The sequence below is a fragment of the Aspergillus puulaauensis genome, chromosome 6, assembly GCF_016861865.1.
Source record: "Aspergillus puulaauensis MK2 DNA, chromosome 6, nearly complete sequence".
NCBI classification, from domain to species: Eukaryota; Fungi; Ascomycota; class Eurotiomycetes; order Eurotiales; family Aspergillaceae; genus Aspergillus; species Aspergillus puulaauensis.
In genome coordinates, this window is record NC_054862.1 from 861,799 (window position 1) to 886,827 (window position 25,029).

General features: G+C 51.4%; 7 protein-coding genes across 7 annotated transcripts; 3 read left to right on the forward strand and 4 right to left on the reverse strand.

Annotated features, from left to right (window-relative positions):
* Nucleotides 1-423: 423 nt before the first annotated feature.
* On the reverse strand, nucleotides 424-4,000 carry APUU_60370A (uncharacterized protein; the record flags this gene model as incomplete). Its single annotated transcript, XM_041693603.1, has 2 exons — nucleotides 424-2,825; nucleotides 2,875-4,000. The coding sequence occupies 2 exons, from the start codon at nucleotides 3,998-4,000 to the stop codon at nucleotides 424-426; spliced, it is 3,528 nt and encodes a 1,175-aa protein (XP_041559516.1).
* A 2,015-nt stretch (nucleotides 4,001-6,015) lies between these two features.
* On the reverse strand, nucleotides 6,016-7,815 carry APUU_60371A (sugar porter family MFS transporter; the record flags this gene model as incomplete). Its single annotated transcript, XM_041693604.1, has 4 exons — nucleotides 6,016-6,301; nucleotides 6,361-7,300; nucleotides 7,348-7,536; nucleotides 7,596-7,815. The coding sequence occupies 4 exons, from the start codon at nucleotides 7,813-7,815 to the stop codon at nucleotides 6,016-6,018; spliced, it is 1,635 nt and encodes a 544-aa protein (XP_041559517.1).
* Nucleotides 7,816-12,357: 4,542 nt separating this feature from the next.
* On the forward strand, nucleotides 12,358-13,146 carry APUU_60372S (alpha/beta hydrolase; the record flags this gene model as incomplete). The annotated part of the gene is made up of 1 exon (XM_041693605.1): nucleotides 12,358-13,146. One exon carries the CDS (start codon nucleotides 12,358-12,360, stop codon nucleotides 13,144-13,146), a length of 789 nt encoding a protein of 262 aa, XP_041559518.1.
* A 645-nt stretch (nucleotides 13,147-13,791) lies between these two features.
* Nucleotides 13,792-15,652, forward strand: APUU_60373S (putative MFS transporter; the record flags this gene model as incomplete). The annotated part of the gene is made up of 4 exons (XM_041693606.1): nucleotides 13,792-13,952; nucleotides 14,012-14,323; nucleotides 14,375-14,975; nucleotides 15,044-15,652. 4 exons carry the CDS (start codon nucleotides 13,792-13,794, stop codon nucleotides 15,650-15,652), a joined length of 1,683 nt encoding a protein of 560 aa, XP_041559519.1.
* A 1,681-nt stretch (nucleotides 15,653-17,333) lies between these two features.
* On the reverse strand, nucleotides 17,334-18,772 carry glnA (glutamate--ammonia ligase; the record flags this gene model as incomplete). The annotated part of the gene is made up of 5 exons (XM_041693607.1): nucleotides 17,334-17,351; nucleotides 17,411-18,337; nucleotides 18,514-18,606; nucleotides 18,669-18,704; nucleotides 18,770-18,772. 5 exons carry the CDS (start codon nucleotides 18,770-18,772, stop codon nucleotides 17,334-17,336), a joined length of 1,077 nt encoding a protein of 358 aa, XP_041559520.1.
* A 1,319-nt stretch (nucleotides 18,773-20,091) lies between these two features.
* APUU_60375S (uncharacterized protein) lies at nucleotides 20,092-20,481 on the forward strand (the record flags this gene model as incomplete). The annotated part of the gene is made up of 1 exon (XM_041693608.1): nucleotides 20,092-20,481. One exon carries the CDS (start codon nucleotides 20,092-20,094, stop codon nucleotides 20,479-20,481), a length of 390 nt encoding a protein of 129 aa, XP_041559521.1.
* A 2,091-nt stretch (nucleotides 20,482-22,572) lies between these two features.
* Nucleotides 22,573-24,836, reverse strand: APUU_60376A (RNA polymerase II mediator complex middle subunit MED1; the record flags this gene model as incomplete). The annotated part of the gene is made up of 2 exons (XM_041693609.1): nucleotides 22,573-23,136; nucleotides 23,193-24,836. The coding sequence occupies 2 exons, from the start codon at nucleotides 24,834-24,836 to the stop codon at nucleotides 22,573-22,575; spliced, it is 2,208 nt and encodes a 735-aa protein (XP_041559522.1).
* Between the last annotated feature and the right edge of the window lie 193 nt (nucleotides 24,837-25,029).

Below are 25,029 nucleotides of genomic sequence, written 5' to 3' on the forward strand. Positions count from 1 at the left end.
TTTGGTGTCTTGTTGGAGATTCAGAGACTTCAGGTAGGGTAGAGGGGATTGAAAGTCGAATAGATTTCTTTTACTGAGATGGAGGAGGGCTTTTATACTCGACTGTCAACTGGTTTTCATTGTTCGTTCAGCTCATTGTAGAGATGGGCTGTGCTTTGTATGCAATTCTTTCAGATCTGTTTTAAGAACATATCCTTGCCAAACAAAACAGCCTTTCTTTGAACAACCTGCAATACATGTAGGTTAGTAGTATGTACAAAGCCTCGTTTACTTAGCTGGATTGTTATTCTCTCGTTCTGGGCGAAAAGAAACACACCATTATGTCATACACCAGCTGTGATTATGCAGATTAATACATATCGCAATCGAGATAGGTCAGTTACAGGAGTATAACTCGTGCTTCAAGGCGGTTAATATCTGTCCCTAATCCCAGAATGTCTTATCGTTCTCAACTCCGGCAAGGAACTGCCCCGGTCGATCATAGTACGATAGCATTATCATCTTAGTTGCATCATCTTTCAGTCGTGTTGCCAACACCAGAGGAGTGAGTCCTCTACTATTCCCAAAGCTTGGGGAGCAGCCCTTTTTCAAGAGAAGATATACGATGCTGTGATATCCTCTCCACACTGCACGCAGCAGGGGAGTAAAGAACATATCATCAACACTCCAATTATACATTGTAAGATTTGAGTTTCCCGGTGACCCATACCGGTAGTAATCGTCCACAAGAGATTGCATGCCGTCTGGCAGAAGAGGGTGGTCGTGGAAGTCCATTTGGGACAGGAATTGCGGCGGCAGAAAAATTCTTCGCTCATAACGAGACGGCGAGATTTCCTGGTCTGGATCCCCATCAGCAGTATTGGATTTGGCTGTAGAGGACATCAAGGTAGACAGCGCCCTTAATCTCGGCAGGGTCTCGGATTCATTTGCGTTGGACGGCTGTATAACGAGCTGTGATGGGAAAAGGGCTGTATACTGAAAAAGGGGGCAGTACAAAAACTCCATTTGGGCCCCCTTCCTCAAGAGTAGCTTGACAATGACGTCTGAGTTTTTATCAATGGCCCAAGTCAAAGGTGTACCCCCGCCATTGTCCCGATAGTTGATATTAGCGCCCCTTTCTAGCAGCAGTGCCACAATCGCATCACGGCCTTCCCTGGCTGCGACATGTAACGGTGTGGCACCAGAACTGGAAGCCAAATTAAAGTTAGCACCGCAGTCCAGAAGGCATTGCACTGTGAGTTCACTACTGTTTTGCGCGGCATAATGCAGTGGAGTATATCCAGAATTATCCGTTGAATCTAGAGACAACTTCTCCGATAGACGTGGCACGAGTTCGTGAAGATCAAAAGCTGCCACTAGATGCATCCCAGTTCTTCGGTTTGGAGCTCCTTGGCCATATTCACGTTCCCAGTCATCTGTATCCAGGGCGCACTGACTGGCTGCAGAAACCAGTCCTTGATCCAAGAGAAATGTCAAGACAGGTTCCTCCACTTTGTCCCCCATGTGGTTCCAGTGGTAATCCCAGGAACTAGAGGCATAATTAAGGAAAGGAAACCGGCGCAACCTACTCTCCAGTAACTGGTGATTTGTGCATGCACCGGTCTTCAATTCTTCGTAGCTCAAATACGTCAGACAGCTGACGGCAATATTGCTTCGGGCGCCTGGGAAATATTCCGAGATGTTGGCGTTGAAATAATCTTTTGCAGTTTGGTGGACCAGCCGTATACTCTGGCTAACTGAGTCGAGCACCACCAAGCCCGCGCATCCTGACACGACTTCCTGTAAGTCACAGATGTTTGAGTGGTCCAGACTCGATGTCCCAGCTTCAATTGCGAGTGCATGCTGCATCTCGTCCACTGTGAGCAACCTTAGGGCACAGACAACCCAAGAAATCAGTGATTTAGAAAGGCTGCTTTCTATCCGTTGAAACGCGCCCTGGTATGCGTGGTCTAGCCCTGCGTGGCCTGTGTCCATCTTGTTCAATTCGGTATAGATGGCCTTCTTTGTATGCTTGCCTTTCAGCGAGCCCACGTAAAGCTGGGCTAGTAAAAACATTCCAGCAGCTGCCTTTGAAACCCGTAGTTCAATCTCGTTTTGTAACATCGTGTCACGTTCAACAACCACCGATAAATGGCCTAGCTGGCTTGTGAGGTACCGTCGAACATCGTCCTCGCTAGCATGTATCGGAAACTGAATCATGCCTTCGCGGTTCGGTAGGATATTCGGCCTTGATGTCAGCATTAAACGGACATCTGCTATCTGCTGTAACTGGAGCGTCTTGTCCAGAAGGTCTTTGCGAGTTGCATCATCTTTACACTCATCCAATGCGTCGATAACAACGAATACAGTGGAGTATCCGGCTATGGTGGAACGCAGCTCTTCGAATATATCACGCGGTGAGGGCTGAGTCTTTCGTTTACGAAATCGATCATGAAGGCACCGAATGCTGGGGGGGACGATATCTTGTTCCAGCGACAGCTGCGATAGGAGCGAGGCAAGTAGGTCATGGGATGCTTGGGCACTCTGTTGCTGGTAGTTGCAGTATAATACTGCCACGCCAACTCTCTCTGTCTCGGAAGTAGAATCATTCATGTACCTGGAGCGCAAATGGTTCACGGCAAGTGACGCTATCACCGTCTTGCCTGCACCGGGAATTCCAGGACAAAACAAAGTCGGGGACGAACTGCCGGACAGCCAAGCTGTAAATCTCGGATCATTCAAAAACCACTGCCCTGTTCCCTCTTGGCAATTTCGATAAACATCACTTTGGACTTTGTTGTAGTCAATCGGGCTCAGCCAGCTGCGGAGGGTCTTGCGGTATTCCTCTATACAGGTCGTTAGGGTTGGCAATACCAATTACAGGCTTTAACTCACCGTCACCAGCAGATCTAAATGTATGGACAACACTTCGGATAACGGAAACATCGTCTCGAATGCTGTCTACCGTCTCTGCCACCGATTGCATTACCTTTCCTGCAGTCGGGGCGTCCACTACCTGAGCTGGGGGAATAACCGACAGAAGTTCCTTGGTGAAGGCAGCTGCAACCGCCGCTGCGTGCTCCTGCCACACGTCGTTCTTGTGTGAATCGCAGTAATCGCAGATTCCCCTGATGACCGCGCATGGGAAGCCATTCATCAAGCCTGCTGCTTCCATCTCGAAGCAAAGAACACCACCGCCCAGTCGGGCATTGATTTGATCGCGGAACGCGGCGTCCTTAATAACCTGGTTCCCTGAGGCAATCAAACCATAATGGACGGTCATCTCATGCGGTGGCTTCTTCAATGCTCTCGTCCGGTCGCACCCTCGGCAACTATTTAAATCTTGTGCGATTATTTGTCCGTTGTAATCCCGCTTCTTACCGACATTGCTGATGCTAGGCCGTGGATCTGACACTGTTGCGACATGATTGTAGCCCGCCTCAAAGCAGACGTCTTCCAGGCTGTCCGACCTTGTATATTTCAGCGCCAACTTTGGGTATTTGGTGGTCATATCCTCCAGATACTGCGATATCGCAGAGCCCTCCATCTCGTGCTTCGACTCGAGTCTCGTCACAGCCGTAAGCAGCGCGCTTGGGGGATTGTTAAGGGTGCCTGTTTGTCTGAAATGGTTCATTTGTTCTGCTTTACCCATATCCCATTGTATAACACCAGGCAGGCCGCCAGCTGGCGTACTAACGACGACATCGCCCAGCCTAACATTTGGAGGGACCCCTCCTCCGATTCCAACCATCAGGCCGAACCGAATTGATGGGAAGGTAGATATCATCCTTGTTGCCACTGTTGCTGCTGAGCTTGTCCCGATCTCGCCTTTAGGGAGACAGGCGATGACCACGTTGTGGTTGCTCATGCATCCAAGCGTGTATGCATTGTGGTCATTGACAGGGTTAGCAAGGCTATCATGCCGCTGGTCCAGCATCGCTATTGCGGCTGTTTGCTCCTTGGGCAGTGCGCAGACCAGTCCGACTGTGTAGTCATTATGCGAATAAACCTTTGAGGCCATGATGGCGTCCGCCAAGTCCCTGGCGATCTGGGTGTTCAGGATAATTATCGCGAGTTTCTCGACCTCAGGGTAGTTGCATCCTCTGGGGGAGTATACCGCGCGAATACATTCCTTGACTTCGTTTATAACCACCGATGGAGTCGAAGGAAGAAGTCTCAGCTGATGGTGATAACTTGGAGGGGTTGAGTTGCTGGTGAGGCTGAAGTTGAGGCTGTGCAATCGCGTAGAACAACAGATGATCCTCCAATCACCTGAGGGTCATAGCGCTGCATCATTTGTCATTTGTCACTAGGTGTGCAGGTGCTTACACGGTAGGGAGTTATACTGTTCGACAATGGCTATAGCCCTAACCCATCAGCCGCATAGCCCTAATGGTTAAATTTTGCAAATTGCCATAAAACCTCAAAACTGTAAACCACCGTCCAGGATATTCTGTTATTGGCGGTAAACAGTTCTGTTGGCATATAAAGCAATATAGAAAGATGTCTAATAGCACTAGTGCTTTCATGGTCAAATGGTATTCCTCCGCTATTTCGATACCTACTCGCTCCAAGCGTTCGGACTCAAGTACTTAGAATAAGCAACAATGACGAGCACTAGTCCGTCAAGCAGACGTTCAAATAACGAAGGAGAGTAAGTTTCTCACCTATCCATCTTTACACGGCTAAGGATACTATAGTATCCCTGGAATACCTATTATAGCAACACTGACCTGAATCCGAAACCCTAATTTAGCAAACACCTGCCCCCAGGCTCATATAGCTAGTAAATGGTACAATGTATGGGAATGCAACTAACCACATCCCAACATCCAAACCAAACTAGGGAATGCCGGACAATGCCCGTGCTCAGGCCGGGACCTGGCTCATGCACAGAATTCAATTGAACTACCAGCAAACCTTCATATCCCTTCTCGACCGCTAAGCAAGACACTGTCTCTACCATATCTTATATGAGACTAGGTATGATCGTCTCCCTAGGAACTGTGCTTATGGCACACACACCCCAGACCAAACCCTCCCTTTGGCACCGTTACCGTTAAACGGTTAGACCGTTATACCGCAGGAACTGGTCCACCAGGAAACGATCTACCTCACCAAACCAAACCAGAAATTGGGAATCCCAAGACCCTGCAGATCATTTTATGTCGTGCCGCAGCGCTGCGCTTGTTTGGGATTGAGACTGGCTGGTAGCTGTTTACGCGCGTACTTGCATGGGCACTGGACACAGGCACAGGGCACAGAGCACGGCGGGATCACGGCTGTCGTTGCATCGTGGAGTTGAGCGTCGTGGCGTGGTATTGATCGGCCGGCCGGGTTGGCTGGCTGGCTAGGTTGGGTAACTTGGGTTGGTTGAAAGGACTGCAGATCCAGATCGTTTATGTGACATGATATGCATAGAACTTTCTGGAGTGGAGATCGATCGAATCGATCGTCTCGGATGCGGGTCTGGTTTGGTGCGTGCATATCCCGTCATCAGTGCTGCTGCCATTGCCTTATGGGATGATGTGCGTCTTGAGGTGGTCTGGACTGGTCTCTGCATTATGTGGGCTGGGGCTTGGTAGGTGCTGGTTGACTATTATAAGGTGGGATCTGGATGTGCATGGTGGCTTCGTTGAGGACAGAGGAGGGGCGTCTTGATGAATGGCTTGTGGTAGGTTGGTATACATTGCTGTTGAGATGGTGCCGTATTGTCGTGGATTTGATGCCAGTCTACGAGTCTTAAGTGCTACGCTCTAGCCAAACAAGGTGAAGTACCGAATCCATAGAATTTCTAGTACGAGTCGAAGAAAAGCCGACCTGAGCTGGGTATAAGAACCGAAGTACAACCGCTGGACATGCATAATGGGCTGTCTGTCCACAAAAACAAGCCCGTCCAGACTTGATAGTAAAGACAAATAAATAGAAAGAAAAGAAAGTCCTCATTAACCTCCCCTCGTAACAAAACTGCTAGCCCAATCATCAACCGAAGAGTCGACTAGGGTAAAACGAAAACAAGTGAAGAGCTTAATCCAATTAAACATGCTCCACCTTCTCCGTGCTGGTATTCACATCGCTATCCTGCCTCTCCTTCTTAGCAGCGTGCTGCAGGATGCTGGCGCGGCGAACAGCCTCGTCCTCGACTTCGGAGAGCTGGTGCAGGAGCTCGCCGTGCTTGCCGTACATGTGGGGTTCCTGGGCGGCTGTCTTTACGAGCGTGAAGACGCTCTTCGTTTTGCGGAAAATGCGGTCCATTTCCTCGAGACTGCGGTAGGCGGTTTCGGGGTAGAAGAAGTAGACGACAGGGAAGATGGCAGCGTTACTATTAACTTATTAGTTTTCTTATTTCAAAGGATTTGGGGGAGGGGGGGTTGAACGTACATGACAGCGAAGATAATGTAGGTCTGGTATCCGATGTTGGCGAATGCAACCGGCGTGATCATGACGACCATGAAGTTGAAAATCCAGTTAGAAGACGTCGCGAGGGCGTTTGCCGGGGCACGAATCTTCAGCGGGACAATTTCAGCTGGGTACAGCCAAGTCATACCAAGCCAGCCGATGGCGAAGAAGGTGTTGAACACGAAGAGGAAAACGATACAGGCGATGTTGGCTGAATCGGTACCAGCACTTGCCGTACCAGCGAGAATGGCCATGGAGACGGACATTCCGGCTGCACCGAAGAGCATGAGGGTTCGACGGCCGAAGCGCTCGATGGTGAAGACGGCAACCCATGAGGCGATGAAGTACTCTGTTCCGTTGCAGGCGGCGATGAGACGCGACTTCTCGAGAGACATGCCCAATTGGTTTTCGAGCACGACGGGGATGTAGTAGGTGATGAGGTTGATTCCGGAGATCTGCTGGAACATTTGGTTGACGTAGGCGAGGACGGTGCGGTGAAAGTGGCGGTCTTCAGTAAAGGTAAACATGTCCTTGAAAGAACCCGAGGCCATTTCGAGGACGGTAGCCTTGATGGCGGTGAACTCGGTCTGGATGAAGTGGGAGTCAGGGCCGTCGCCGATGAGGGCACCGAGGACTTCACGGGCTTCATCTTCGCGGCCCTTGAGCACGAGCCAGCGGGGGGACTCGGGGAGGAACATGACGAAGGCGAGGATGATGCCGGCGAAGAAGATCTGGAAGGCGAGCGGGAAGCGCCACGAGACTTCGCTGGGGTCGGTGAACAGAAGACCAAAGTCGATCCAGTAGCTGATGGTGATACCGCAGGTAATCATTGCACCTTCAATCATGACGAGCTGACCACGTTTGTTGGCCTTGCAACATTCAGACTGCCATGTCGGGACGGTCGAAGTGTTCATACCGTTTCCTGCAATTGTTAGCTAGTGAAATACCGCAGGTGGCAGGGTCACTCACCAAAACCGGTAACCAGACGTCCAACAATGAATTGAGGGAGGTGGTAAGCGGTACACTGTAGCAAAGCGCCGATGACCATGATGAAAGAGCCGAGGAAGATAGTCCTGCGTCGTCCGAGATAGTTCCCAACCCAAATAGTCGGAATCGAACCGGCGAAACATCCCAAATTGTAAGCAGCGACGACAATACCTGTCCTTGTTAATACAGTCGCAATCAAGAAGTCGCAATCAAGAAGCTGGAGGAGGTACCTTGACGAGTAGACTGGGTGCTTTGCTCAGCCGCGCTCAGACTGTTATAGTAATCACCGTTGGTAGCAATTGTAGGAAAGTATTTGATGAAGGACTGCAGAGTCAGGAGACCACCAGTAACACCCTGATCGTAACCAAAGAGCAAAAAGTCCATGCCGGCGATGAGTCCAATGGCGATCTGGAGCTTATCGCCCTGCAAGCCCAAGTAACTGCGCGGCATGTTGACGGGGCCTGCCTACCAGCAGTGCAGGCTGAACCAACGAGAGAAGCGAAGCAGACAAGATCAGTAGGACAGTCGAGAACAGCAGTGCTCTCAGTCCAGAGGGGAAGATGGTGAGCAGGGAAGGGGAAAAGCAGGATGAAAACAAGGAGAAGAAGATCAACAGCTCGGTGGCACGAGGAGCGCGAGGCTTTTAAAGCAACGGGAGGCTCAGGGCGCCGGCAGCCACATCGCGCATGGAGGCCATTGCCCATTGGGCACGACTGACATGCGATTCGATTGCCTCGAAACCGTAGCATCAACGCAGCGGTGGCTCCTTCGAAAACGATCAATGGGTGCAAGCCCCGATGTCGCTGATTGGCCGGTCGTCATTTGCGGCCCACCTGCGTCTCCGGATCTGGCGTTCTCTCCAGCTTTCAGGTTTCTCCGCCTCTTCAGTGATTGGCCGTGCAGTCCCACCCGGGGAAGGGCGCATGACGTTGATAGGCCTGGTCCCTGGGATCGGCGGGACCTGGGCTTACTCACTCAGGATTGAGCGCAATGCCGTCATGGACTAGCCTGTTGTGGACAACCCGCCGGGAGGTTGGATGCTGCTGTTGCGTGCATTTACAGAGTAGACTACGGATAATTCTAAAATACGACCGGTTCCAACGCTGGCGCTGACTGCTGCTTACTTTATTTCAAGATGCCATGCAAGGGATCATCTTGGGCGCGGTGCAGATAGGCATAGATGGCCGCGTGTAGAGATTTGTGACCGCGTGGCGGAAGGAATGGAAGCAGCATGGAAATTATTGAGGGAAAATCCTTGCATTGAGCGTTGGAGCCTGAAACCAAATCCCAAAACCTGGTCATGAGATGCTGGATTCAAGGATTGCCACCAGAGAATCTCAGAAACCAGACAGAATCCGGGGTTTGGAGACTCCAGATTCCGACCGTAGTAGCAGTTACGTATGGCCCAGTTTTCTGACCCAGCCAGTGAGTCTCAGACTCTCAGATGGTCTAGTTGCTCGCTTAATTGACACGACGTTTTCAATAAGTGCGAAGCCCCGCAGGAAGCAATTCCGCCGTCCTCGGCCGGGAGAAGTCCGAGAACCTGAATTGTGCACCCCGGATTCTCCTTCGCGATAGCAATGCCAGTATCATCCTACTACAGCCAGTTATTATATCGAAATATGCACGGTGTATGAACAGAGTACTCTGTACAGTGTACAGGGTTTAAGTGTTGTGTACCCTACTTATTCTGAAGGATCATGCCGAGAGTCTGGGCGGTGCTAGCAGGGGTGTAACCGCAGGACAAGAGACCCAAGCCTTTCCCAAGACTTGTCCAAGCCCTGTTCCAGCAAATGTGCGGCCAGAGCCAAGGCATTTCTAATGATCCTTGATATTGGCGACCAGGGGTGAGTATCAAAATCCGATATACTGGATGTTGGATGTAAAATCGTTGTCAACAGACCACTGCACAAGAATCCGCGACAGATGAAGCAGATGCAGCGGATGAAGCCATCCACATTCCGATCGGCATTCTGGCCGGTTCTCTGGGGAGAGTGGGTGCCTGCGGTGCCTGGAATGCCTGTGAGTGGCTGCGGTGCCCACACAACACCACCCGCACTAAGCTCTGTCCTGTCCACGCCCGCTGTCCAGACTTTCGCCTGCCAAGTTAGTTGCACCACGCCGTCGAATTACAGCCTGAATTGCCCGGCCTGTGCCCGGCCTGTGCCCATCGGCATCCAATGCCTGCAATCATCATCCCGTCTCTCCCTGCCCCTGGCCTTGAGACTTGAGACTGAGAGCAACTGTCCTCGACCCCCCCTCCATGCTGTCTTCGGCTGCGCCCGAGCCGACTGGGTTGCCTGTGCTCCGGCTTACTGCTTTTGGACTTCCCGGCTGCATCCAACTGTCATCCCTGTCAGACTCTCTCCACGACATCGCGTGCCTCTATCTTGAGACTCAGGAGATGTCCCGTGTCGCTCCTCATGAGACTGACTCGCCTCCGTCTTCAGTCATCAATTTCCTCACCATCTCCATCTCCTAGCTAATGGGTTTTGGTCACTGTTCTCCAGCTGACCGGCATTCTCAATTGAGAAAATCCAGCGCCACGAGCCAGCGCAACGTAAGGGATGGAAGGGCGCCCAGATGGAACTCTACTCCATAACTCCGGCCTTGGGGGCCGTCCGTCAGGCGTCAACCACGCCATCCATGTTACGCCTTGCCTCCTGTCCAAGCTTCCACCTCAACCTACAGAGTAACCACCACGAAGATCTTCCGAGTCCACCCCGAGTCTCCGAGCCTTGAGTCCCGTCCCGAACGTGCCTTTCGCGTCGCAATCGAGATTCTCGCGTGGTTCAGGCTGCCTTACCAAAGAATGCGAAGGGGCACCCAGTGTATTTCACGTGATATTTTGGCCAGTACTCCGTATACCTATCCGTATATATGCCCCTGTGGAAACAGACTTCGTTCTACGCAGTATTATTGAGATTGTTCTTTGTTCACTCCCCTCCCTTACTCGGCGGCACCGTGGTTCACGCATTTTGCCACTGGCATCAAAATGGCTGTAAAGCTTACACTAGAGGTACCACGGTACCCCGTCGAGTCAAAACCCAATACCGAACCTCCTTTATTTATTATGTTAATAACATTATATTATCATCATTTATCCGAAACTGTATAGTTTCAGCCTGACGATGCTGTTCTGGATCCCTCCGCATAAAGTGCTAAACACAAATCATATACAATCCAATCACGAAGACCAGACCAACAGGTTATTACGTTCACTGTGATACCAGCGAGCCTATCCAGCTCAACAACAGATATCGAAACCGAAATGTTCTCTCGAATCAGCCCACCAACTGCGTTTGATGCTTGTGTCCTGTCGTTTATGACCAGGACATCGTCGTCGACTGCGGAGCCGTCATCCGTCAAGTAGTAGGCATCACAATACTACTTTATCGACACTCCAAACTGAACTCACTTGAGCTGGTGCCTCACAATCACACCCGAAAACCCATTCTTCTTCCAACTTACGGTCCCATTGAGATGCCTTAAGATACGGGCTCACTTCGGATACTATAGAATGAGCCATGACGGGCTATATCTCTGAGTCTCTAGTTCCCACTGAGACGCCCTTCTTCTCGGTACCAACGTGAGTGGGTGACGGTACGGGTGCAAACATCGTGGCATTTGTACCGGTGATCCATCCAGCCCATTGGCAGCCAGGGTACCTACTAGGTGACGAGTATCCTCGGGGCTGCGAAGACCTGGCTCAGCACGCAGTCCATACATGGCCATTTGTCATAGTGACGGGCTACATACTCGGTGTCGCGTTGGTGCTGACACCCTTGTTCTACCATGACCAGGCCGATCTACGTCCCACGCTGCATTGGGGCGGTTTGGTTTGGTTGGTGATATGCAGGTCAGCAAGGGGGCACAGAATCCTAATACGACGGGTCCATTGCCTATCGGATGGTCAGGCATTGCTAATTCAAGTAGGGAATGAGCATGAGACACCGGCCGGGTCATACCTAGTTGTCGTTGAATACTGCTCGCAGTCCAGTAGTGACGGTTCATCCTTACATTGATACCTGGTCTTGCAACGAAATTTGAAGCCGTGTCCTCTGTTGGCGTGCGTGGATCTCTTGTAATCGCATTGCAGCGTTGGTTTTCCTTCACTGCTCTTCTACCGATGTCGTCTCCTGCAGAAGCAACACAGCTCCACTACCGAACCATGTCAACCATAACTATGTGATCTTCATTAAAGTCGCGGCAGTCATGATCTTCCCCTCAACCACTATGGTGGTTATTAGCATCGTTCCACGGATCCTCAACATACCCGTGAAATGGGACGACTGAACTTGTATCGAAGCTCTAGTGTTTGCATACGGAGTCCGAGCCACAGGCATCCTAGTAAGTAGAACCTGTCAGGCAATCTGGATACCATATACCCCAATATCACCACCAGATGCTGCGGCGCTGCTTCAAAATGGGATATATGCCGTAAGTCCTGGATAGTGCCTCACAAGGGTGAGTAAATTGTCCTAGCCAACAATGACACATACAATAATAACATCTTGTTATTGAATAATCCGGTCATTATGTTCTACCGATGCACCTTCACAATAACCAGGCCGGCTAATATCGCCAGTTAGATCTCAAGCGGCCTTGTCGCAGTGTACTGTCGCAGTGTACCGGTTATCAACAGCGGAGCGCAGTGGAAGGTCTGGAACATCCAAAACTTTCAGAAGTAGCAGCGCAAAGCCGAGACGGACGAGCTGAGGAACACCAGTCCTTACGACATGGAGAGATTGCAGCCCGTGCATTCGCAGGCTAGTTTGCAGGTGAAGCTGAAGTGAGTTCAGCTGCCAAGGTCTGCCTCTGCCTGCCTTGATGCCAATACAGAACCCTCCAGTAAAGTCGTCGAGACTCGGTCTACATAAACTCCTGGCTTGGAGTGTAAGCACTAGCAGTGTGCGCTCAGTCCTACAGTTTCCAGTTATTTATCCAACGCAGGCCCTACGAATTTGTCTCTCCATACTATCCCCCCAAGCCATGTCCAGCACCACCAGTCGTCCTACAATTGTCCTCATCCACGGCGGGTGGCATACGCTCCCTCTCTACGACAAATTCACTTCTCTCCTCAAAACCCAGGGCTATGAAGTTCACGTCCCGCGCCTACTTTCTATGAACGGCGCCCGTCCCCCCAATGCCGACCTGTACAGCGACACAGCGCTAATCCGCACCTACGTCGAGGCGCTCGTCGAAGCAGGCCACAACGTCGTCGTCCTCATGCACTCGTACGGAGGACAAGTTGGCTCAAACGCGCTCGCAGGGTTAGGTTTTGAAGAGCGACAACAGCGCAACCAAGCTGGGGCCATCTCGCGGCTAGTCTACATCACTGCGTTCGCGTTGAGCAAGGGCGAGTCGATGATGGACATGGTGACGAAAATGGGTGACGAGGCATTGATCCCGCTCGCATTTGACTTTGCCGATGACGGCACAGTGCTGGATCGTGATCCGAAGAATCTGCTTGTTGGGCCTGGGCCGCCGGGGCTGGAGGAGGCGGAGCTGGATGCTTACGTTGCACGGCTTGAGCGGTGGAATGGGACCGCGATGTACCAGGGCTTGGAGAGTTGTGCGTGGAGGGAGATCCCAGTGTCCTATGTCTGTACCAGAAATGATATGACGGTGCCGTTGAATTATCAGCAGGCGATGATTGAGAAGATGCGTGGGGAGGGAAGGGTGGTGGATTCCTTTGAACTGGAGACTGGGCATTGTCCGCAGATTACGATGCCGAGAGAGCTGGCGGATGTTGTGCTTGGTATTCTGAGCAAGGAATAGTTTCCTATATCAGTCTAGTAGAAAGCACTTCTAGTTTCCCTCGGAAAATCCTTCCTCTTCGCTCCGCCGGTAAGCGCTGTATACTTCCCACGTCCGACATCGGATGACTCATCCGGAACTGCTCCCGCTGATCGGATCTGATAAGAAAAGTGATCGCAAGTTCTCAACGTTTTCGTCTCAACTCAATCACTCCAAGCCTCCCATCAATTCTCTTCTATCTCTCTTCTCAATCGCCAGACAAGTCATCAATTGCTATTCGCTGTAATGCCGTTTTCTTGATTCCAGGACACAGTGAGTGGTCTTGTTGCAGTCTTTGCTTTTTCTTGCTCTGCTCATCACGTGCGATTCTGGACTCCGCACTCCACCATCGAATCTTTTACGAACTCTCTGTCTCCAGCTTCTAACCGCATATTCTGGGCCAGAAGTTGAAGCGCGCATTCGAGCTGGAATAGAGCTCACATAGGTCTCCTCCGGTCGTTCATTGCGACGCAGTTGTCCCGCCTCTCTAGTCCGACCGGTCTTCCGCGCATTCCCCCCTCTACCCGGTCCGTCTTCCTCGGTATGCTTTTCACATATATATATATATATATATATTTTCTGTTATATCCCAATTGTTCTAACATTTTCCGTCAACAGGCAAACGTCATGGGTGTCCTCATATCGTCCAACGAGCCGACAAAGAGTCTCAGTCGAGAAGACATCCAAGAACAACCCCGCGACAGCTCCAGCCATGATGCAAGCAGTCCAGACAATGGCGATCTCGAATCCGGCGACATCGATGTTGAAAAGATCGAGCGCATTTACCGGTACGCAGTCGCGCCTATCCAAATGCCTCCATGAACTACTCTAATTTTCTCCAATACAGAAAAATTGACTTTCGCATCATCCCGGCCTTTTGGGTCCTCTACTTCCTCTGCTCGGCCATCCGATCCAATGTCGGGCTTGCGCAAACGATGAACGCAGAGTCCGGGCACGACCTTGGCTCCGTACTCAACCTTACACCACACCAAGTCTCGACCGGTCTCGCCCTGTTCTATGTCTGCTACGTTGTCTTCGACTTACCCTCAAACTTGGTCATGACAAAGCTAAGCCCGCACGTCTGGATGAGTCGCATTGTTATCGGGGTAGGAATAATCGGGAGCTGTATGGCTGCCATGAAGGCCGCCTGGAGTTTATAGTACGTCTACTCACACCCCATGCTCTCACGGTGTTCTAACCAACCGGCTAGCCTCCTCCGCCTCCTCCTCGGAGTTGTTATCGCAGGCATGTGGCCCGGAATGGCCTACTACCTAACCCTCTTCTACCCGCCGTCCCGCACTGGCAAACGCATCGGCCAGTACTACACCGCTGCGCAACTCTCCGCCGCCGTCGTCGGTCTCGTTTCGGCCGGGTTCCAGAAAATGGACGGCGACCACGGCCTCGTCGGCTTCCAGTGGATGTTCCTCGTCTACGGCGTCATCACCGTCGCCGTCGGCATCGTCCTCCTCTGGTGGCTACCTGATCGCCCCGTTGCCCCTGGTCAAGAAGAAGCGGCCAAGCAGCGCAGCAAATGGCTCCGCTGGTTCCCGCAGAGCCCGCCAGTCCTCACAGGCGAGGACGCTGAACTGCACTACCGCGATCTAACCAGAGTCTATAAACGCCCACGCTGGACTTCCCGCAATCTCCTCGCCGTCATGCTCGACTGGCGCCTCTGGCCGCTCCTCCTCATGTACTTCGGTGTCGTGGGCGTCGGCATTGGCACGCAGAGCTACGCTACCGTTATCATCCGGAGCATCAACCCCAGTTTATCGGGCATTGACCTGAGTCTGCTCACCGCTCCTATCTGGCTTGTACGTCCCCCAACTATCATCCCACCACACCTACCTCAGCCCTAGTTAACTAACCCACTTTCCAATAGATGGACCTAGCAGCCATCCTCCTCGTAACCCCCCTCTCCGACCGCTTCCACCACCACCGCGCAATCTTCTTCTCGCTCGCCGCCTGCATCCAAATGCTCGGTCTCCTCCTAACAACCTACGCCGGCACAGATAGCAACTCCTGGCCCCGCTACGGCGGCCTCCTAATCGTCGGGTTCGGGCTCGGCCCCACAGTGCCCATAACAATGACCTGGACCACGGAAATCTTCCAGCCGCGGCACGGCGAGGTCGGCGTTGCCGCTGCGTCGGCCGTTGTCTCGGGGTGGGGGAATCTCGGCTCGATCATGACCACGTATGCGCTGTATGAGGGGTGGAGCGAGGATGCGAATGCGGAGGGACGGCAGAAGTTCCGGAAGAGTAATCTGGTGATGGTGGGGATTTTGGGGATGAGTGTTCTTAGTGCGTTGTGTATGCATGTTGCTGTTAGGGTTTTCGATGGGGGGAAGGAAACAGGGGGTGGTGATGGGGATGGGGGGAAGATTGTTGATGGCGCGGCGAGGAGGGAGGTGCAGCAGCGGGGGTTGGATGGGTTGGGGAGTGGGTTGTTCAAGATGTTTAGGGGTGGGAAGAGGACTGCTCGTCAGGGATAGGCAGTTAAGTTGTTCCCCGGGCTCCTTGAATGGTGACGGGGTGGATACATATATATATATATATATCACGTACTTAAAGCTCTATATTGTCCAGCAAACATAATTCTAATGGTTTCTTAACCTTCAACAACAAAACTATGAGTTCACATAATTATTTCCTCCAGGTTGAACTCCGTCTACCAATGATATAAATTCTTTCTTTGCAGCAACTGCCCCCTCGGCGACTTGAATTTTGTGGCTTAAACTAAAGTTATCGCCGCCACAAAGCAGGGAGCAGGATAAGACTAGCCGGTGGAGCTTGAGCCTCTCTAAATTGCCCGTCAGGGAATCCGCCAGGTAGAAAGGCAGAGGTGGCGGGGACATGGTGTATAAAATCCATGCCATCAAGCTAACCCATCTTGCCCTAACTTACATGAAGAGAAATAAAAACACAAGATGCATAGGGATACCTACACTGGCCGGCGAACCAACTAGCCAGTCCGATAATTATTCGCTGTATAATATAAATATGAATCGAGCCGTGTCACTTCTCGTCCCAGATGACCAGGACAACCCCGGATAAAATGCCGGGAACTACTTACTCTGCACAGTAGATATATGGATGCCTAAAGCACGCTGACTTCGGCCACTTCCAAGGTAGTGTCAAACTCCAAATACCAAGCATCATGCCTGTACACTTTCCTCATAACTGTAACACCGGACCCCAATACACACTGCTTTGTACACACATAATGTACACTATAATACGTATTGTAGATCACAGTTCTCGCAAAGCCGAGGTCTGACGCGCCTACACATCAGTCGAGTATAACTAACTAGTACATCGTCACGATGTTTTCCGGCTCTGTGACACCGGGTCATTCTATTACGTCACAGTGCATCACGCCTACTACTAGCGTGGTCTACCCCACACGGTAAACAAGAGAGACGGCGGGGACATACGTATAACCATTGTATCATTTCATTCTGATGTAGTACTCACTAATGCCTAGTGTCTCTGCCAAGATACAAATCCAGATATAAGCTAGGCAATAGCCAACGGCTCTTTATGGTACGTCATTCAAAATCAACTCGGCACTGCATTCTGCGTTCAGGTGATGCTGGCTTGGCGCAGCACCGCCAAGTAGGGCCTCGACTTTGCCTAGCTTTGCCGAGACTGGAGGTGGTATCCGGCTTTGGGTGACTTCGTACGCTATGACTCAATGGGATTGGCGAAGCGGGGGCGGAGGGCACTTGCCGGATTGAGAAGGGCGTGAGGTTTTTGAAGTCAGGTGGCGATGATCGCTGATGTGTGCCAAGCCTGGGGACGAGAACAGGGCAAACTTTGATGTATTGCAAAGTTTGGATGGATGATTAGTTACAAGTTGTGACGCTGAGTCAAGGTGACGATGCAGATTGTGTTGGTATCTGTCCTATTTTCCATTTGTGGACTATTCTATGCTATCCGTGACACATAACCCCATTAACAAGGAAAGAATTTGCATGCAAAACCAGCAGGGATAAGGAAAGCAAAAGGCGAGCTGTGGCATCGGTAAACTAAAACACCATCGTATGAATAAGGAAAAAGAAAGACAGAGAGAAATCTATAATTGCTCCACAAACTGCCCAGCTGCTCTTCTGTTTCTACTACACCCAGTCGACGCCGGAGGGTATACTAGCGCTAATTATGAAATATTTTCGATTAGAGACCACCGCAGAGCTGCAGATTTGTTAGACAAGCGGTTCAAAACAATCCAGACAATAGTGTAGTAGACTTACAGTTTCCGCAATGATACCAGTGATCTGGTAAGGATCAGCGTTGGAAGCGGGACGGCGGTCCTCGAAGTAACCCTTGCCATCCTTGGCGACCTGGCGGGGAATACGAATTGAACCACCACGGTCGGCAACGCCAAATGAGAACTTTTCGATGTTGCCGGTCTCGTGACGTCCAGTGAGACGCTCCTCGTTGCCCTCACCGTAGACGGCGATGTGCTCAACGTGGCGAGCCTCGAGCTTCTTCATGTAAGACTCAATGGCCTTCATGCCACCATCTGAACGAGTAGCGTTGGTAGAGACGTTGGTGTGGAGACCAGCTCCGTTCCATTCACCCTTGATTGGCTTGGGCTCAAAGGAAATCTTGACACCGAATTCCTCAGCGACACGGTGAAGGAGGAAACGGGACAACCAAAGGTGGTCACCCATCTCAATACCTTCGCAAGGGCCAACCTGGTACTCCCATTGGGAAGGCATGACCTCGGCGTTGATACCGGAGATCTTGACACCAGCGTAGAGACAGGCGCGGTAGTGGGCCTCGACGATATCACGGCAGTAAACCTTGCCGGTACCGACACCACAGTAGTAAGGGCCCTGGGCACCGGGGAAACCGCCCTTGGGCCAGCCGTAGGGCCAACCATCGGGGCCGAGGAGGGTGTATTCTTGTTCAAGACCAAACCAGAATTCCTCCTTGGCATGCGTTTCCATCAGGCGGTTGCAGTCGTGACGGTAGTTGAACTTGTTGGGGCTGCCATCGGAGTCCCAGGTCTCACAGAGAACAAGGACGTTGTCGCCACGGCGGAAGGGATCGGGGTAGAGAGCACAGGGGCGAAGGTAGACATCTGAGTTGTCACCAGGGGCTTGCGACGTTGATGAACCGTCGAAGTTCCATTCTGGGAGCTCGTCGACGCCAGCGGGGGCTTTGGAAAGAGTCTAGAGAGTTCGTTAGCTTCTTGCTTGACAAGGGTGATCACGTGGTGCGGGTAGGTGCAGATGCAGGATTAGCGTGCGATATCAGGACCGTGCGCGGGGCTTATCGGTAGACGAAATTGTCTGAATCCATCGCACGCCAATCTGCTTGCATCAGAGAGTTGTAGGTAACGGCATACCTTGGTTTTGCTGCGAGTGCCACCGTTGGAGTCAATCCAGATGTACTCGGCCATGACGGCGCCCTTCTGGTCGAGGCTCATGTACTTCAGAAGCTGCAGTGATAAAGTTAGTATGTGTTCAATATCCGATTGAGAGTCGAAGAAGTGGCACGCACATTCTCCGTATTGGAGACGTTGGTACTTGATTCAGCCTAGAGGAGAGCAGCAGTTAGCACCAAGTCATAGTGTGTTTGTGCCGGGGCAGTCCATGACTCACCATAATGAAAGATGTGTGTGGAGGTGAAGAAATAGATTCCTTGGAATAGACTTCAAGAAGTCGATGAATGCACAGTCAAAGATAGACAGATGCGCACAACACGTAAAGCTGCTGGTGGAAGCAAGAGAAAATGGGCGGACGGAAAGTTGATTTAATAGAGAGTGAGAGATGAGAGATGGAGGGGATAGAGAGAAAAACCGGAGAATGAGATGCGAGTCACAATGGTTCTGTGGGTGGGGAGAGTTATTTAAATAATTCATTTCACTTTGCGCCTTCTATTTTTTTTGCCTCTTGCCGGTAATCCTGTATTGAAAATTACCGTCTCGGCATCCGGGGCGGTGCTGCTCCTCCCTGTTTCTGGCAGCCACCGGCGCATTTCAGATACTCAGCCTTCTGGAATTCTTGCACCCGTTTCTTTTTCTGCATTGCATGTGTTTCAAGAAAAAGGCGCAGAATTGTATGGAGCCTTTCCATAGGCAAGGCTGCAGGGCGGTCCAGGGGCTACGCCACGTTTTGTCCATTACGGAGTAACAAAGGCAGTGAATCTTTTGCCAAAATAGCTTCACCGTGTCTGATTATAGTAAGTCCTCAGTCCATAGTATCTGGACTACTGAAGAACATCAATACGGAAATATAGCATTCCCAGCAAACTCAAGCTCATCCACAAAAAATAAAGTAAAATAAAATAAAACACGTATATCAGGCACAAACCAACCCAACCATCGGCTCGCAGGATACAGATCACAGGGCCGGCCTGGCCAAACTCTAGATATGACCGAGAAATATTAATCACCACGATTTCATTCGAACTGGTCTTCCCCAGATCCCTCCCCACGCAACGGTGATCAAATCCAGAGACCCGAGAGATCCTCAATCAATCCCCCGGAGTCACAGCCCGTCTGCTGACCATTGCGCAAAGGATGTTATCCGGTTCGTTTAGCCGCTGAGAGGACAGAGATAATGAGGCCGAAGCTGTTGGTAAACCGTATTATTCAAACCAGTCGCTCCCAGCCTGCATATCAGCTGCAGGTCGGGAGCCCTAGAGTATACTAGCGGTAGTATATGGCAGGGATATCACTGGCTTCCAGTGGCAGACAACGCCCGAGTTCCAGACTGCCAATAAAACGTTGAACGACATGACATGTCGACTGCAATTCTGCACCTGTGGCTTATCGTTGGAGAGACTCCAATACAATGACAGTGTATAGATGCCCAGTCAGTCTTGGCTGCGCGATAGCAATATCAACTTATCAGGCAGCCCCTCCACCCCGCCATAAAACCGATAAGTCGTAGGAGACTGGTAGCGCGCTTGCCGATGGAATATGACACTCGTCGAGGATATTGAAATCATTCATTCAAAAAAGAAAGCATATCCCGCAGCCTGCACTAGTCATACTAACTCGACGCAACATGAAAAAGATATCGGATCCATTGACGCGAAACCCAGTGAAAGTTACACGGCCTCGCGTAAAGCAGATACCACGGCCCAGCCACTTGCAGTGACTAAAGATGATATCTGCCATGGATGTTGCCGGAGACTTCCCCGAATCATCGAGAGCAGCTCGAAACAGAGTGGGGCGTGGCGAATCCGTTCGCGTCCTGGAAATCCAAACGCGAGAGACGCCGCCGCTGGAAGTGCCCCGAGACCGGACCACTCCCTCATCCTTACGGGAGAACGAGAGTTTGGGCTTCTGAGAATCATATTATCATAGTGGCAACTGGCAACAGGATACAACGAGTAATCGGGTCGATCTGAAAAGCCTCGATCCAAGGATCCTCGCAGCAAATAGCGACAAAGACAAAGTCGGGAGAATCAGGAATCAGCTTGAATTCAACTGGCTGTGAGGCTTCCGCTTCCCCGTGTTTTTCTCTTCCCCATACCGACCGAGCATGCGGATCCGGTTTGTGGTCGCAACGGCCGTCGCAGCTCGTGCTTCACCTGTTATATCCCAGTAGTATCAAGAAGTCTTGATATCAGGCGCTGTTTGATACAAGACTAAAGGTGATACCCAACCCGCTTGGCATGAAACCGCGCCAAGACGCACTACACTAATCCGGATAAGGTCATAGCCCACCCGCGGGCACCGATGGAGTCCCAAGACTCCCAACAAGTTGCGGTGAATTCATCATTGACACTGCAAGCCGAGAGTTCTCCGTTACAAGAGACCAGTAAAGAACAAGCGAAAATCACCAGAAGATCAGGGTCAATCATCAGTGAATCACAAGACGACGAGAAGCGTCAATTACAAACCTCCGACTCTCTATGGTCGGGCGCGATAATGAGAAATTGCATTCAGATAATGAATCGGCTCCTATAGGCAGATCTCCCGATCCCTTATCATTGTACTCTGATTGGCCCAATGCCGCTCGCCATGACACACCGCGCTGACTGCAACCGGACCGACTTACGCACTCAGCTGGACTGGATTAAAGAAAGGCAATGAATACCACGGAGCGTACTGGAGCAGCAGGTAAAAAACGCAAGGTTTGAGGTCTCGCCACAAGAAACATAGGGAGGGTTCGAGAGAGGTTACGAGAGCGATTATGCTATCTTGAAGTCACTAAGTGTAAGTGCAAGTGTCGGCGTCGAGTCCGGGTGATCGGTTACTGGTTAAGGCTATCGGTCGGTCGGTGCAGCTAAAAATTCCAACAATCAGCAGGGCGACAGAAGTTGGTGGTGTAATTATGGGAATTGCAAATTTTCACTGCCTGCTACCAAAAATAAAATAGCTCGCTAGGCCGCATTTAGGCAATCCCTGGGGAAACCCGTGGGCCTTAGAGTCAGGCAGGGGCAAAGGTCTCACGTAAAAATAGATCGAGCTCACGCCTGTCGCGACAGGAGCAAGTAGAGCCTGCTAAACTTGTCAGGAACTTACCCAGGAGTCACTACTGGTTGGCAGCGGGAGGGAAAATACCGCAGAAAAGGAGCAAAACAAATCATGCTCTGCATGCAAGCAGGTGCTGCACAGACCGACCGAGACGAGTCTAGAAACACCGAGGGCAGTCAGGCTGCGCCTCAGGAACAGTAATTCGCGCAGCTGATCATGCGTTGGGCTCTTCTCCTGGAGTCGAGCAGGACTGGAATTTTGATGCGTTGTTTATCAACTCGAATTCTTCAGCTTTTTAATTAAGTAGGTACGTAATGGGACTGAGCACACAGCAAGAGAAACGGTATCCCTTGCTGTATCGACATACGAGAGCTATTACTCGCCAATCTACTAAATACCTCGTCGCCAAATACCTCATCCGAGGCATATTGGCTGGTCACCAGCTACAATTTTTTGGTTTTGATACATTTCATCGTGGAATCTAAATTTCGTTGCTCAATGTAACTATCATGATCTCGGAGTATCCTGGATTCCACGGTTATTGCCGCGGTTGCTCATTCCGTCTGTTTCTCATCGCCGCAATGTTGTGTTTCCAACAGTAAATACCGGCAACGCACATCCTGCTCAAGTTCCCTGGTTCTATGGCCGCCCTGATACCTCCCATCATGTACTATGGGGCGTTGTCAGACTTAACGTCATGCAGGAACCGACGGCTATGCGGATCAATCGGGACTCTGGGCCTGGGACGTGCTCTCCAAACCCCAAGGACGACAGTCGAACCCCCACGTGCGACCTAAGCGTATCACAAGCAACGGTGTTGGTGTGGCCTGTCCTTCTGGCCGAGATACCGGGAGGATCGCTTCTGACCCGGTGCTCACCGACAGGCTGGTTGGGTTAGGTCTCTCCACTCCGGCGCAGCCCTGCAGGTGTGCGTCGAACCAATCCCAATTTTAAGCGCGATACCCCGGAAAACCCTCACCCGCGGCTCTTTTGCTGACGTGCCCATCGGAGGACCCATTCCACCAGGACGCCAATGTCTTGGGATGTCTCAAGCACATACGCCAGCTTGCTTCGCAGTTCGTTGGTCGACCCCGCGGTTGTTTGTCCGTCTGCATTAGCGTCGTTGAGAGTGTTATTCTCGTCGCCCAGCAATCCTGTCACGTCCACCACAGAGACACGTCCATTTATTCCAATTTCGAAACTGATTGAAGCCTTGGTGAGAACAACGTCTTCAGGTTTTGACTCCGCGGATGAAGGATGATCCACAGTAAATAGTAGCATAATCATCGGGGCTTGCCCAATGGTCCGCAATGTCACGTCCACTTTGAGGTCGTCCGCGTCAACTCCATCTGCTTGACTCAAGCCCAGCAACGTATTGAGCTTCTTCATGTTGGGATTTTCATTGCTCAATATTGTTACATCCTCGTTGCGTTCCGTCTTATATTCCTTTCCATCTGAATTATTTTGATCGTCTGATTTTGACGCCAGCGGGAATTTACCGCGGATTATGTTCGCTAGAAGGGCATACTGTCGAAAAGTCTAAAAAATCACAAATCAGTAATTAAACAGGCTACCAGGCTGAGACTTAGGCTTACCGGAAGGATATCTGCGAGTTGCCGTGGGTGAGAGAACGGGATATCTCTTAACGTTCTTCCACCCGCAGATTCAAATGGTTGGAACGTGTAACTGTGCCACTTCGTGCACGGTTTACCCTCGTCGTCAAGCGACGGCACGGATACTCTGCTTCTCCTCCGATCGATTTGAGTAGGGTCTTCTGGGCCGAGTGCTCCCGCAGCTGACAATGGGGACCAGCCTGGGGCTAGTAACCCATCGTACGTCAGCATTTTGTAATCCTGCGGCATCTCTATATTCAGGTGCCGGTAGACCTGGTCCGCTACCATGAACGGTATGTCAAGGGGTGGCTCCAGCCTAGCAACAAACCGACGGTTAGGAGACGACGAGCCCAACATGCCAGAGTCGAGATCCATATTCTCAGAAGACCCTTGGTTGTCAGTTAAAGTCGCTGGTGGATCAGTCCAGTTGACTACGGTGACATCTGATTCCGGCGGGTTGGTTGACGACGACGCTTCGCCATCGTTGTGAACCACAGTAAAAGCATCGGGCCCGATCCAGTCCTTGGATACGCGAAGAGACGGGTAACCCTCCTCGCACTCAACTGCAATCCTCCAGTCTCCATTGGTATAGTCCGATTCCTCATTGGCGGGGTATTCAGACGGGTTGTCTATCGCCATTGCGTCGGAAGATCTCTGCAGTTTCGCGTCTAGGACTCGGGCACGGGACACCCAGTAATCCAACCAAAGACCTATTCTACCGCCTCTATGAAGGCTCGGCCTTCCCACATTGCCGCTGCAGAGGTGGTCATTGTCGCCGGAGTACTTGCGCTGGGTGCCTTCCGCGCTCCATAAACGTTTCATGCTCTCGTAGAGACCTTCGATGGCCTGGAAGCAATTCACCTCTTCGCTAAGTTTATCATGTCGGGCAAGCCATTGCAGGTTTTTATGAAAGTTGTCCAGACTCTTCCAAGTACCGCGCCGGCCGTCTTCGGGTATCTGTATCAAGTCGCGCTTCAAAACAGCCGTAGCCTCCTCACGACTTTCCCCTTCAGTGGCCTCCGGAGTAGCATATTTCAAGCTAACATCCTTGACCACATTCTGGCCGCGGTAAAAATCAATTTCTAGATCAACGAAGTTGCCAGCAATGTTCAAATTATCGTCTTGCCAAATCGACTCAAACCGCTCGAGGTCGCTTAATCGCTCGATTCCCTCTCTACACACTCCCCTACCCGCCACGCGCGCTCGCAGCAGCTGAACGACTTCGCTGATATGCCTCCTGCGCTCCTCATCATTATCCCGGGCATTCCCAAGCTTCAAACCCGACATTCCCAACGCCTGGATGTCGCTATCATGTATCCCTGTTCCAACTAGTGCATCATGAACGGCAGGAGACGGGCTAATCCCGGGATAGGCGCCGAGAAGCAGGGCGGAGGGTGAGCTGAACGAGATCGCATTATCGTTGTCTGCGGTTACCCCCATAGGAGTCGCGTACTGCTGGGTTGACGCGGACTGGTTCAGATGGCCATGTCCCGAAGCGGACGGGGTTCTCGTTGATGGTGATTTCAGGGATATCGTTCGGTTCATAGGGCCACCCGGCGGACGAGGCGACGAGGTAAGGTGTGTAGGAGTTGCTCCCGGGTTCGGTTTAGAAGATGGTGTCGCCATGGTTTCGATTTCATGCGCTAGAATATAAAAGCCCCGGTATTCAGAGTTTTCACCAAACGAATTTGATACTTAAGTCAGGCAAACAGCGAAAAACTCAGTCCGGAGCAGCTCAAGGAGCTCATGTCAGGCACCGCGGAAGCGGGGACCAATAAACACCATCCAAGTTCCTCAGTTAAGAGCCGATACGTTGTCC